This window comes from Monodelphis domestica, chromosome 1, assembly GCF_027887165.1.
Source record: "Monodelphis domestica isolate mMonDom1 chromosome 1, mMonDom1.pri, whole genome shotgun sequence".
Classification (NCBI taxonomy): Eukaryota; Metazoa; Chordata; class Mammalia; order Didelphimorphia; family Didelphidae; genus Monodelphis; species Monodelphis domestica.
Window position 1 is genome coordinate 721713684 of NC_077227.1, and position 13030 is coordinate 721726713.

The 13030-nt window shown below is 45.0% G+C and overlaps 1 protein-coding gene and 2 gene segments (V, D, J or C); all 3 read left to right on the forward strand.

Annotated features, from left to right (window-relative positions):
- The window catches only part of LOC100619697 (zinc finger protein 420-like), a 380349-nt gene that overhangs the window by 322015 nt on the left and 45304 nt on the right, over positions 1-13030 (forward strand). The window lies entirely within an intron of this gene.
- LOC130453784 (immunoglobulin kappa variable 1D-12-like) lies at positions 250-1243 on the forward strand. The segment is given in 2 exon segments: positions 250-627; positions 858-1243. Coding segments are annotated over 2 exon segments (675 nt in total).
- On the forward strand, positions 9763-10458 carry LOC103094035 (immunoglobulin kappa variable 1D-12-like). The segment is given in 2 exon segments: positions 9763-9842; positions 10073-10458. Coding segments are annotated over 2 exon segments (435 nt in total).

Consider the following 13030-nt stretch of genomic DNA (forward strand, 5'->3'; position numbering starts at 1 on the left):
TCCCCCCACTAGTCAGGCCCATCTTTCTGTCAGCCCAGGATTCACTTGCTGCCTTCCCAGGGGCTTGTGTCTTCCTCCTCCCACTCTCAGCCTCTTCCTTCTCCTCTCCTTGAAGTGCATCTTTTCATTGCTCTTAAAATAGCCTCTTAATCTTGTCATTTCCCTTTTCTAATGACTTTTCTGCCCTCTACAGTGCAAACATCTCTCTCTCTTCTCCTCACTGACTCTTCTCTAGGCTCAGGGGTTTGGTCTCTTCTGGGGAGACAGAGAGGCCTCCCTTGTTTTAGCCACAACCCACCTGGCCTTTCCCTGTGACCCTGCAGCTACCCTGGGCAGAGATGGAACCAGAGAGACCATTTAAGCATGAGATAACACACTCTGCTAATCCCAATATAGAGGCTGGCCTTCACCTGAGCTCTGAAGATGATGCTGAGAGGCCAGAGGTGGTTCTGGGTCTGTTTTGCATGGGGAGGTCTCAGCCCCTGCACAAGGCTGTCCTGACATATAAATACGTCTCTGTCCCCGTCTGCCTCATTCTGGGCTCAGAGCTCTCTGCCTGCAGCTCTACAGAGGACACAATGATGTCCCCATCCCAGCTCCTCTGCCTCCTGGTGCTCTGGGCTCAGGGTAAGACCAGCCACAGGCTGAGACTAGGGAAGGTTCAGCAAGAGGTTCCACAACTATAAATTGAATGAGGGAGGAAGAAGGAGATGTTCTTTATGGCCAATGGGATGACATGTCAAACTCAGGCACAAAAGAGATGGTGTGAGAGGAGGGGCCTCACTGGGGAATTCATGGCCCCTGGATGTGGTCCTTTACCTAAATCTGCTTTTTCTCCCTCCTTCTTCCCATCCCAGAGTCCAGGACAGCCATTGTGATGACCCAGACTCCAGCCTCCGTGTCTGTGGCTCTGGGAGAGACAGTCAGCCTCAGCTGCAGGGCCAGTGAGGACATTAGTGGGTATTTAGCCTGGTACCAGAAGCCTCCAGGAAAACCTCCTAAACCTCTTATCTATGCTGCTGATCAACGGGAGTCTGGGGTCCCTGCCCGCTTCAGGGGCAGTGGGTCTGGGACAGATTATACTCTCACAATCAGTGGGGTGGTGACTGATGATGGTGCAAATTACTACTGTCAGCAGTATGATGAGTTCCCATCCCACAGTGATGGAGGCCTGAACAAAAACCTCCCCAGGCTGTGGAGCCCTTCAGCTCAGGACAGCAGCTGCTTCTTGCACAGCATCTGACTCAGAGTCATCAGGGAGTCCAGAGAGGGCTGGGACTGAGAGCCCAGCTGGGGGCCCCAGAGCCCAGGCTGTCTCCTCTGACAAGCCATTGGGGAGGACAAAGAGAGAAGAGGAGAGAAAACCTTCCCTGCAGCCTCTCTCAAGCAGCCTCAGCCTCTCCTCTCACACACCTCCCTAAAGCTGGTCCTTTCCTTCTCTGCCCCTTCCTGGGGGCTGCTCAGAGGAAGCTCCTCAGGGTTCACTAAGGGAAAGGCCTGGAAGGGCTCCTGGGAAGGGGCTGGCCTGTGTCAGGGGTAAATTTAGGGGTTATTGACGGAATATATTATACTAGTGGTTGCCAGGGAATAATTCAATCCCAATAAAAATACTCAGTTTGGGAAATGGTTTAATTACAATAGAGGGAAGGAATTAAGAAGAAGAAGAGAAAGAAAAGGGTATAAGATTTCTCTGGCCTAGCCTAAGCCAAGGGAAGTTCAGAGAACTCAACCATGAGGCCTCCTCAGAAGATTAAAACTAGCTAGGCTTCTAGCCACGAGATCTACTCTGAGATGAGGGGCCTCCAAAGAGGATAGTGCTTTTAGGAGGTAATGGAAAAAGGAATCAGCATAAATTATTCACCCAGGTTGATCAGGGAAGACACCTCACCTAACCCACACTACCAAGCTTCTCAAGTCTCTTACTGGCAAGCCGCAAGCCCTAACTGCCAAAATGCCAAACACCACCCAGCACTTCCCATGCTACCGATGGAGACCAACATCTCTGTGAGCGAGCATGTCTCCTCCAGAGAGTGCCCGGAGAGAGGAAGTGATGCGAAATATGTAGACTGTTTTTTACATCGCTTCCTGCATGTACCAATGGTAGCTTAAGCTTGACTTAGGACAGTCCAGGAAGTCTGCCAGTTGTTTTCTTATTTGTCACATGCTAGCACATATCAGTCATAGGCCATCCTCCTCAACACTTAATTCCTAAGTAGGGGTGTATACATTCCTGGTTGCTAGACTAAGCAGGGTGGAGTAAATCTATAACTCACACCTTACCCCTCTGAAGCTCTTCCTATAGTCTGCACTGAATGGCAGGACCAGAAGAGGATCCTTAGCAAGGTCTTCCTGAGTATCCCATGAGAAAGGACACATGAAATGTTTGTTACAGACTCCAGAGAGCCACCAAATGGCAGCTGCCATTATTATGTCCTCATCCCTAAGTTCAGACATATGCAGGGAAGGCAGCCTGAAGGATGAAGAACCTTGATTTCCTGCCCAAATGAAGAATGACTGAAAGAATTAGGGACACATAAGTTACAAAAAGGAAGATGGGGTACAATTGATAAATGGGCAAGGGACATGAATAGGCAATTTTCAGAGAAAGAAATAAAAACTATTAATAAGTACATGAAAAAGTGTTCTAAATTTCTTATAATCAGAGAGATGCAAATCAAAACAGCTCTGAGGTACCACCTCACACCTAGCAGATTGGCTAACATAACAGCAAAGGAAAGTAATGAATGCTGGAGGGGATGTGGCAAAGTTGGGGCATTAATGCATTGCTGGTGGAGTTGTCAATTGATCCAACCATTCTGGAAGGCAATTTGGAACTATGCCCAAAGGGAGATAAAAGACTGTCTGCCCTTTGATCCAGCCATAGCATGGCTGGGTTTGTACCCCAAAGAGATAATAAAGAAAAAGACTTATACAAGAATATTCATCGTTGCGCTCTTTGTGGTGATAAAAAAATGGAAAATGAGGGGATGCCCTTCAATTGGGGAATGGCTGAACAAATTGTGGTATGTGTTGGTGATGGAATACTATTGTTCTCAAAGGAATAATAAAGTGGAGGAATTCCATGGGGACTGGAACAACCTCCAGGAATTGATGCAGAGTGAAAGGGGCAGAACCAGGAGAACATTATATACAGAGACTGATACACTGTGGTACAATTGAATGTAATAGACTTCTTTAGTAGGAGCAATGCAATAATCCACGACAATTAGGTGGAATTTATGAGAAAGAACATTATCCACATTCAGAGGAAGAACTGTGGGAGCAGAAACACAGAAGAAAAACAACTGCTTGATCATATGGGTTAATGGGGATATGATTGGAGATATAGACTCTAAATCAGGGGTCCCCAAACTTTTACACAGGGGGCCGGTTCACTGTCCCGCAGACTGTTTGAGGGCCAGACTATTAAAAAACTATGAACAAATCTCCAGACAGCAGTATGCACAGTACAGAATCCCCTCACCCAGATCGCCACTCATCATGCTGACATCTTCCACTGTGCAGCCACATAATCCTTTGCATGGCATCTCATTCTGGCTCAGAACAAGGCACCACGCAAAGGATTATGTCACTGGAAGTAGTACTCTATGTGAGCAATGCCACACTTTGTGGTGCTGCCACATACAGTACTGCATCCTGTGCTCTTCTCACTGACCACCAGTGAAAGATGTGCCCCTTCTGGAAGTGTGGTGGGGGTCAGATAAATAGCCTCATGGGGCCACATGTGGCCTGAGGGGTGTAGTTTGGGGACCCCTGCTCTAAATGATCACCCTAGTGCAAACATCAATAATTTGGAAATAGGTTTTGAACAAGGACACATGTCAAACCCAATGGAATTGCACGTTGGCTATGGGAGAGGGTAGGAGGAGGAGAAAGAAAGAACCTTGTAACCAAGGAAAAATAGTCTAAATTGACTAATTAAATACAATTTTCAAAAAAGGGAAAGAAAGAAAGAAAGGAAGGAAGATGAGATACAGATCTGAAAGATGGTCCTGAGGAAGAGAGACTGACTGGTTCTGCTTGGTCTCCAGTGGAAAACTAAGAATGATGACTGCAAGTGCCAAAGGACAGATTTAGGATCGAGGTAAAAACTTCCCAACAATTAATGCAATCCAAAAGGTAGAAATGGCAGCCTTAAAAAACAGTGAAGCTCTCCATCATGTTCAGTTTTGTCTCACTCTTGATGACCCCATGTGGGATTTTCTTGGCAAAGATATTAGAATGTTTTGCTATTTCCTTCTCCAGATCATTTGACTAGTGAGTCACTGAGGCAATTAGGGTTAAATGACTTGCCCAGGGGCAAACATCTAATAAGTGTCTGAGGCCAGATTGGAACTAAGGATGATGAGTTTTTCTGACTTGAGGTTAGGCGTTCTATCCACTATACCACATAGTTGTCCTCCAATATTAGAGGTATTTAAAATTAGTAGGAAATTTATTTATACTTATGTAATTTGCTGATATTATTCTCATTTTCAGTTCATTCAGACATGATTGAGAGTGGAGAGATGATTGTCCCTAAGCCTGGGGTGAAATCTCCACACTGATGTGGGCACAGACCTATGGGAATTAGCAAACTTACAGAGCAGCTCCTTTGCCCCCAGACACTCACACCTGAAAACTATCCCAGGTCCAAGACACAATTTGGGTGAGCAGCACCATTGGAACTGAGCTCTTCTATTTGGTGTTAGAAGCCTTCCCCATCCTGACCCTTTCCTACCTTTCCATCCCTCCACCCCCCCACTGTTCTTCCCATCAGACACTCCATCTCTTGCCTTAGTGCCTTTTCAGTGACTGTCTGCCATGCCTGCAATGATCTCTCCTTGACAGAGCCATAAGATCCTTTTCTTGTTATTTGAACATCCTGCTAGTGCCCTGTAGATCCTCAGTTAGAATGATGGTTTTGAGAAAGCCAAAAACTAAACTGACTCATATGGTGACAGATCTTGAACCTGATTTCATGCTTCAGCTCTAGGATAAAGTAATTTCTGAACATCACATTTAATGCAACTTTGTACAGATAAGAAGGCAATTTCTGTGGAGTAAAATGACAAATCCTCAATGCATTATCCCCAGTGAGGAAAGGCATTCGAGTTAAGGTTGTAGTGACACCCATTATCCCTGTTGCTCTCCTCCAGGGAAAAGGGAAAAGAAACCCCTTTCTACACAGCCAACAACAGAGACAGCCTCTCCCTGGAAGGAATAGACCCTCACCCTGTCTGAACCCCTTTCTGACTTCCTGATCCTCCTGAGATGAGATTCTCTCCCGTTGGACAGCACTTAGGATTAACGACACCCCTGCCCAAGAAGTAACTCCGAATGTCATCACAAATTCTTAATGAATATTTTTAGGTCTCTTGGCCCCTTTTGGAAGTCTGGATCGAATGATGGTGCATGGCACTTCTGCCTTTGTTTTCCTCCTGGTGGGGGTAATTTTGCTTCTTCTCTTGATGAGATTCTTTATCCTCGCTTGTAGAAATATCACTAGATTGCCTACTTGTGGACATGAAGGGCAGCTGGCTTCCAAAACAAAGAAGGGGGATATGGCAGAGCCCTAAAGAGCTTTAGTCCAACTGAGGAAAAGCAGTCAAAAAGATAGGCCTGAATTTCTGCTCTGAAATCCTTTGGCAAGGCCCAATGTCGAGAGAACTTTAGTTCTTTGTTAGGAGCCAAGGTGAGCTCCAAGGTAATAAGTTAAGCCATTTCTCATGTGGGTTTCACTGTCTGGTCAGTCCTCAGACAAGCAATATCTGCAAGGAATAACATTATTTTAGGCCAGAGATCTTGAAGCTGAATCTTCCTAGACACATGGATGCTCAGACCAAAAACCCTTTGTGTTCTGTGATGACCAAATGGCACCTGTGCCCCCTTACTACCCCATAACTCACGATTGGCTAATTCTGATGTAAGGTCTAGGATTCCTGATTGGCTTTCAGTGATGTCATGCTTCGTTACTTACTAGCTCATCATTTCTTGTCAATATTGGACCTGTTGGCTCAATAAAGTGGAACTTGTGATCCCATTCTCGGCCCCCTCGATCCTGTCAATGTCTCATCCCCTCCGACCCCTCCTCTCCCTCCTCTGCCTTCTCCCCCAGAGCTGGTCTCCAGGGAGGACTGGCTCTTATCACCTCCTGCTCCCTATTCCCTGAAATCCTTCAAGATGAAGTTGAGTCCAACTCACTCTGGACAAACAGCCGTTTCCCAGAATCTTCCCCTCCACACACACATTTCCAAAATGTTGAGAAATTTGCTCAAACTTGTAAGAATGGAGAAATGGAGAGACCTTTACTGCTGTTATTTTGTAGCTAGGCTTGATGACGGATGAGCCTCGCTGGGCTGTCAATCTCACTGACCAGAGGGTTTCAAGGGTGTGACCCTGTGATGAAAATTCATTACAGGGAGGGACAGGATCCAGCATGCAGATGAAAACATCAAAAGGGTAAGAATTTGACTGTTTGCTTGGACTTAGTGAAAGGCCAACCACTCTTTGATGTTTTCTGATACCAGCCTGACAGGATGTCAACAATGGCAAACAACCCAGACCTTTGGCTTAATGGGAATCTCTTAGAGCTGACACCCTAGAATACGCTATCCCCTCTACCTCTTTGAGATATCCAATAACTTATCTGACTGCATATTAGATGGAAATACAGTGGTTTATTACTTAAGACAATTTAGGGAAGGGCATAGGAAAGAGGTTTTCAGGATACCCTGTGAGATTTCCCTTCGAATTGATCTTGAGTCCTAGACTGTGGCCATCAGCCAGGATCAATCCTACCAGAATGCTTCTCTACCTAATCTAAATATAATATACCCAAGTACCTAAGTAAATAGTTGAGTTTAAATCAGTAGTAGAGATAGTTTATTCTTCTGGTCAGTCACACAGACCACCCTCTTAGGATAAAATTCTGTTTGGGTCAATCTCCAGAGTTTGTCTGACTACCAAGGTTCACAGGAAGATCTCTGAGATGATTGCCTTTATATAAGAATTACAGCACATCACTTTTGGGACATTTATGGCTTTAGATGATATTGATCTCACACCAGAGTGCAGGATACACCTCCACTCTCATCCAGGATTCAAGAAATCTCTGCTTTTCATTTCCATTCATTCCTGCATTCTGCCAGGACCTTCCCTCTGGGATTATCCCCATTTTACTCTGCATCTAGGTAGCCCCTCAGAAAGTTTGCAGATTCAGTTCTCTAAGATTAAAATTAATATCCAATAACTCCAAGTATTATATTTTATAAGATTTATTAATAATCACTTGAAGTAGAGGAACTAGAAAGAACAAAAGTAAGAACCTGAGTAAGGAGAAGTCAAGAAGTCACAAGCAGCAACTCAGAAGCTCACAAGGAAGATCCCTGCCAGTCCCCCCCAAGAACTTATGCCCTGAACAAAACATGTCTCTCTTTTCTCTCCTTTTGAGACAACTGGATGGAGATGAACCACTGGGAAACCTCCTGACTCTCATGCCATTGCCTCAACTGAAAAAGGTAGAGGGGACAGTGAGATGTCTAATTCTGTTCTTGTGTTCCAGGATAGAAAACAAAATCCTCCCTAAATCCTCTCTAAAGTGCCAGGAGCTGTGTCCATCCACAGAACCTACAGAGCTCAGTTCCTGACATGGTGACAACTGATAAATGGACATCCACACAACCTTTTGTCCTGCACACTTATCTTATTAACTAGGAAGCATGACTGTTATTACATGCACTGAACAGGTGAGGAATGACTCTCTACTCTTCCAGTTTAACATCACTACAAGCTAAAGGGAGGAGTTTGTACTTAGTTGTCAGTAACCAGGGTTTTCTGTAAGTAGAACACAGGACTGGGAGTCAGAAGATCTGAATTCAAATCTAGATTCAAACATTCATTCTCTAGTTCTCTGATGCTGGGTAAATCACTGAGACTTGGTTTCCTCATCTGTCAAAAGAAGATAATAATAGTAAGGACTCACCCAGGATTGTTGTGAGATAATGGCAGCATCAGAGGAGAAGAGGCAGATACAAGAGAAGTTCCAAACCTAAAATCCATTGACCTTGGCACCCAATTACATATTGGGGGTGGGGGTGGGGTAAGTGAGTATGAGAGATAGTGAGGAGTCCAGCAGCAGAGGGTTTACAGAAGAGTCCAAAAAGGCACAAGGAAGGGAGAGATTGAAGATATACCAAAGAGATGCCATAGAGGTGATCATAGATTGTGGGAATGAAGGTGTCAATGAAGGACAATCAGCTTTGGCCAGGATGAAGGGGCCTTCTGATTCAAAGACAAGGAGATGGCAGGAGGAACATGGGACTATATTGGGAGACCTAGAGAAGTCTAGGAGAGAAGAGGACTTGAACCCAGAAAAAAAGCAATGTTCTAGCAGTCCCAAAACAGAATAAAAACTCTCCAAAGTTTCCCTTCCTGTGCATTTTACATGCATAATTTCCCAGAAATCCTACACGGAGACAGAACCTGTAACCCAACACAATGTAGATCTTCCCCTGATTATTTATCTTTCTGAAGACTTCTACTGATCAAAGCCTGGTTCTCCATGAAGGGTCTCTCCTTGGCTTCCTGTTCATCTCATCTCTTTTGCTGATCAAATGTATCATTCATCATGGATTCCACAAACCTTTCACCAACAAGTCATTGTAGATAAAGTGAGAATCTGCATCTTTTCAATGATGCATCTTTCCATTGCCCTGATGTTGTAGGGGTGAAGAGGTGCACCCCTGGGGTTCAGGAAGGATACTTTTTGGAAGAATGCAAGACTCCAAAACTTAGCTTAAAAATAAAAAGATAAATTTATTAATTTAGAGAGTAATGTTGAGAATGGCCAGGAGGATGGTACAGGTGGTACATTCTTCATAGTAAAGATTACACATGATTTAATGACCACCACAGCAAAGGAGTAGAAAATTTGGAATTCCACATTTTAGAAGGCAAAGAATAGAGACTCACAGCCAAGAATATCTAAATCAGAAAACCAGAGTATAATATTAAACAAGAAAAACAATGAAATAAAGGTTTTCAACTATTCTTGATGAAATAATAAGATCTGTATAAAAACATTGAAGAGAAACATAAAAATGAAAATATGAATTAAAAAATGATAAAGGATTAAACCAGGGACTAGCCCTTACCATTCTTCTGCTGACATTCAAATAGAGGTGATATTATATATGTAAACTTAGAATCCTATTATCCTCTGGGGTCACAGAGGGAGTCTACTTAGACAGGACCTAATAGTGGTTCCCTCATATTTTGATCTTAAGAAAAGAATGGTTATTAATTATTTGACTTTACATCCATTCTTGGGTTTTTCAGAAAAACCAGGAAGCAGCTTGAAGAATCAGGGATCTAACTAAAATGAAATTTCATATTCATATTTAGAATGAAAACATCTCTCTCTCCTCCTCACTGACTCTTCTCTAGGCTCAGAGGTCTAGTCTCTCCTGGGAAGACAGAGAGGCCTCCCTTGTGTTAGCCACAACCTGCCATCTGCTCTGCAGCTGTGACCCTGCAGCTACCCTGGGTAGAGATGGAACCAGAGAAACCATTTAAGCATGGGATAACACACTCTGCTCAACCTAGTATAGAGTCTGGCCTTTATCTGGCCTCAGCAAACAAAGCAGCAAGGCCAGAGGTGGTTCTGGGTCTGTTTTGCATGGGGAGGTCTCAGCCCCTGCACAAGGCTGTCCTGACATATAAATACATCTCTGTCCCCGTCTGCCTCATTCTGGGCTCAGAGCTCTCTGCCTGCAGCTCTACAGAGGACACAATGATGTCCCCATCCCAGCTCCTCTGCCTCCTGGTGCTCTGGGCTCAGGGTAAGACCAGCCACAGGCTGAGACTAGGGAAGGTTCAGCAAGAGGTTCCACAACTATAAATTGAATGAGGGAGGAAGAAGGAGATGTTCTTTATGGCCAATGGGATGACATGTCAAACTCAGGCACAAAAGAGATGGTGTGAGAGGAGGGGCCTCACTGGGGAATTCATGGCCCCTGGATGTGGTCCTTTACCTAAATCTGCTTTTTCTCCCTCCTTCTTCCCATCCCAGAGTCCAGGACAGCCATTGTGATGACCCAGACTCCAGCCTCCGTGTCTGTGGCTCTGGGAGAGACAGTCAGCCTCAGCTGCAGGGCCAGTGAGGACATTAGTGGGTATTTAGCCTGGTACCAGAAGCCTCCAGGAAAACCTCCTAAACCTCTTATCTATGCTGCTGATCAACGGGAGTCTGGGGTCCCTGCCCGCTTCAGTGGCAGTGGGTCTGGGACAGATTATACTCTCACAATCAGTGGGGTGGTGACTGATGATGGTGCAAATTACTACTGTCAGCAGTATAATCAGTTCCCATCCCACAGTGATGGAGGCCTGAACAAAAACCTCCCCAGGCTGTGGAGCCCTTCAGCTCAGGGCAGCAGCTGCTTCTTGCACAGCATCTGACTCAGAGTCATCAGGGAGTCCAGAGAGGGCTGGGACTGAGAGCCCAGCTGGGGGGCCCCAGAGCCCAGGCTGTCTCCTCTGACAAGCCATTGGGGAGGACAAAGAGAGAAGAGGAGAGAGAACCTTTCCTGCAGCCTCCCTCAAGCAGCCTCAGCCTCTCCTCTCACACACGTCCCTAAAGCTGGTCCTTTCCTTCTCTGCCCCTTCCTGGGGGCTGCTCAGAGGAAGCTCCTCAGGGTTCACTAAGGGAAAGCCTGGAAGGGCTCCTGGGAAGGGTCTGGCCTGTGTCAGGGGTAAATTTAGGGGTTATTGACAGAATATATTATACTAGTGGTTGCCAGGGAATAATTCAATCCCAATAAAAATACTCAGTTTGGGAAATGGTTTAATTACAATAGAGGGAAGGAATTAAGAAGAAGAAGAGAAAGAAAAGGGTATAAGATTTCTCTGGCCTAGCCTAAGCCAAGGGAAGTTCAGAGAACTCAACCATGAGGCCTCCTCAGAAGATTAAAACTAGCTAGGCTTCTAGCCACGAGATCTACTCTGAGATGAGGGGCCTCCAAAGAAGGTAATGGAAAAAGGAATCAGCATAAATTATTCACCCAGGTTGATCAGGGAAGACACCTCACCTAACCCACACTACCAAGCTTCTCAAGTCTCTTACTGGCAAGCCGCAAACACTAACTGCCAAAATGCCAAACACCACCCAGCACTTCCCATGCTACTGATGGAGACCAACATCTCTGTGAGCGAGCATGAGAGTGAGAGCCATGTCTCCTCCAGAGAGTGCCCGGAGAGAGGAAGTGATGCGAAATATGTAGACTGTTTTTTACATCGCTTCCTGCATGTACCAATGGTAGCTTAAGCTTGACTTAGGACAGGCCAGGAGGTCTGCCAGTTGTTTTCTTATTTGTCACATGCTAGCACATATCAGTCATGGGCCATCCTCCTCAACACTTAATTCCTAAGTAGGGGTGTATACATTCCTGGTTGCTAGACTAAGCAGGGTGGAGTAATTCTATAACTCATACCTTACCCCTCTGAAGCTCTTCCTATAGTCTGCACTGAATGGCAGGACCAGAAAAGGATCCTTAGCAAGGTCTTCCTGAGTATCCCATGAGAAAGGACACATGAAATGTTTGTTACAGACTCCAGAGAGCCACCAAATGGCAGCTGCCATTATTATGTCCTCATCCCCAAGTTCAGACATATGCAGGGGAGGCAGCCTGAAGGATGAAGAACCTTGATTTCCTGCCCAAATGAAGAATGACTGAAAGAATTAGGGACACATAAGTTACAAAAAGGAAGATGGGGTACAATTGATAAATGGGCAAGGGACATGAATAGGCAATTTTCAGAGAAAGAAATAAAAACTATTAATAAGTACATGAAAAAGTGTCCTAAATTTCTTATAATCAGAGAGATGCAAATCAAAACAGCTCTGAGGTACCACCTCACACCTAGCAGATTGGCTAACATAACAGCAAAGGAAAGTAATGAATGCTGGAGGGGATGTGGCAAAGTTGGGGCATTAATGCATTGCTGGTGGAGTTGTCAATTGATCCAACCATTCTGGAAGGCAATTTGGAACTATGTCCAAAGGGAGATAAAAGACTGTCTGCCCTTTGATCCAGCCATAGCACTGCTGGGTTTGTACCCCAAAGAGATAATAAAGAAAAAGACTTATACAAGAATATTCATCGTTGCGCTCTTTGTGGTGGTAAAAAAATGGAAAATGAGGGGATGCCCTTCAATTGGGGAATGGCTGAACAAATTGTGGTATGTGTTGGTGATGGAATACTATTGTTCTCAAAGGAATAATAAAGTGGAGGAATTCCATGGGGACTGGAACAACCTCCAGGAATTGATGCAGAGTGAAAGGGGCAGAACCAGGAGAACATTATATACAGAGACTGATACACTGTGGTACAATTGAATGTAATAGACTTCTTTAGTAGGAGCAATGCAATAATCCACGACAATTAGGTGGAATTTATGAGAAAGAACATTATCCACATTCAGAGGAAGAACTGTGGGAGCAGAAACACAGAAGAAAAACAACTGCTTGATCATATGGGTTAATGGGGATATGATTGGAGATATAGACTCTAAATCAGGGGTCCCCAAACTTTTACACAGGGGGCCGGTTCACTGTCCCTCAGACTGTTTGAGGGCCAGACTATTAAAAAACTATGAACAAATCTCCAGACAGCAGTATACACAGTACAGAATCCCCTCCCCCAGATCGCCACTCATCATGCTGACATCTTCCACTGTGCAGACACATAATCCTTTGGGTGGCATCTCATTCTGGCTCAGAACAAGGCACCACGCAAAGGATTATGTCACTGGAAGTAGTACTCTATGTGAGCAATGCCACACTTTGTGGTGCTGCCACATACAGTACTGCATCCTGTGCTCTTCTCACTGACCACCAATGAAAGATGTGCCCCTTCTGGAAGTGTGGTGGGGGTCAGATAAATGGCCTCATGGGGCCACATGTGGCCTGAGGGGTGTAGTTTGGGGACCCCTGCTCTAAATGATCACCCTAGTGCAAACATCAATAATTTGG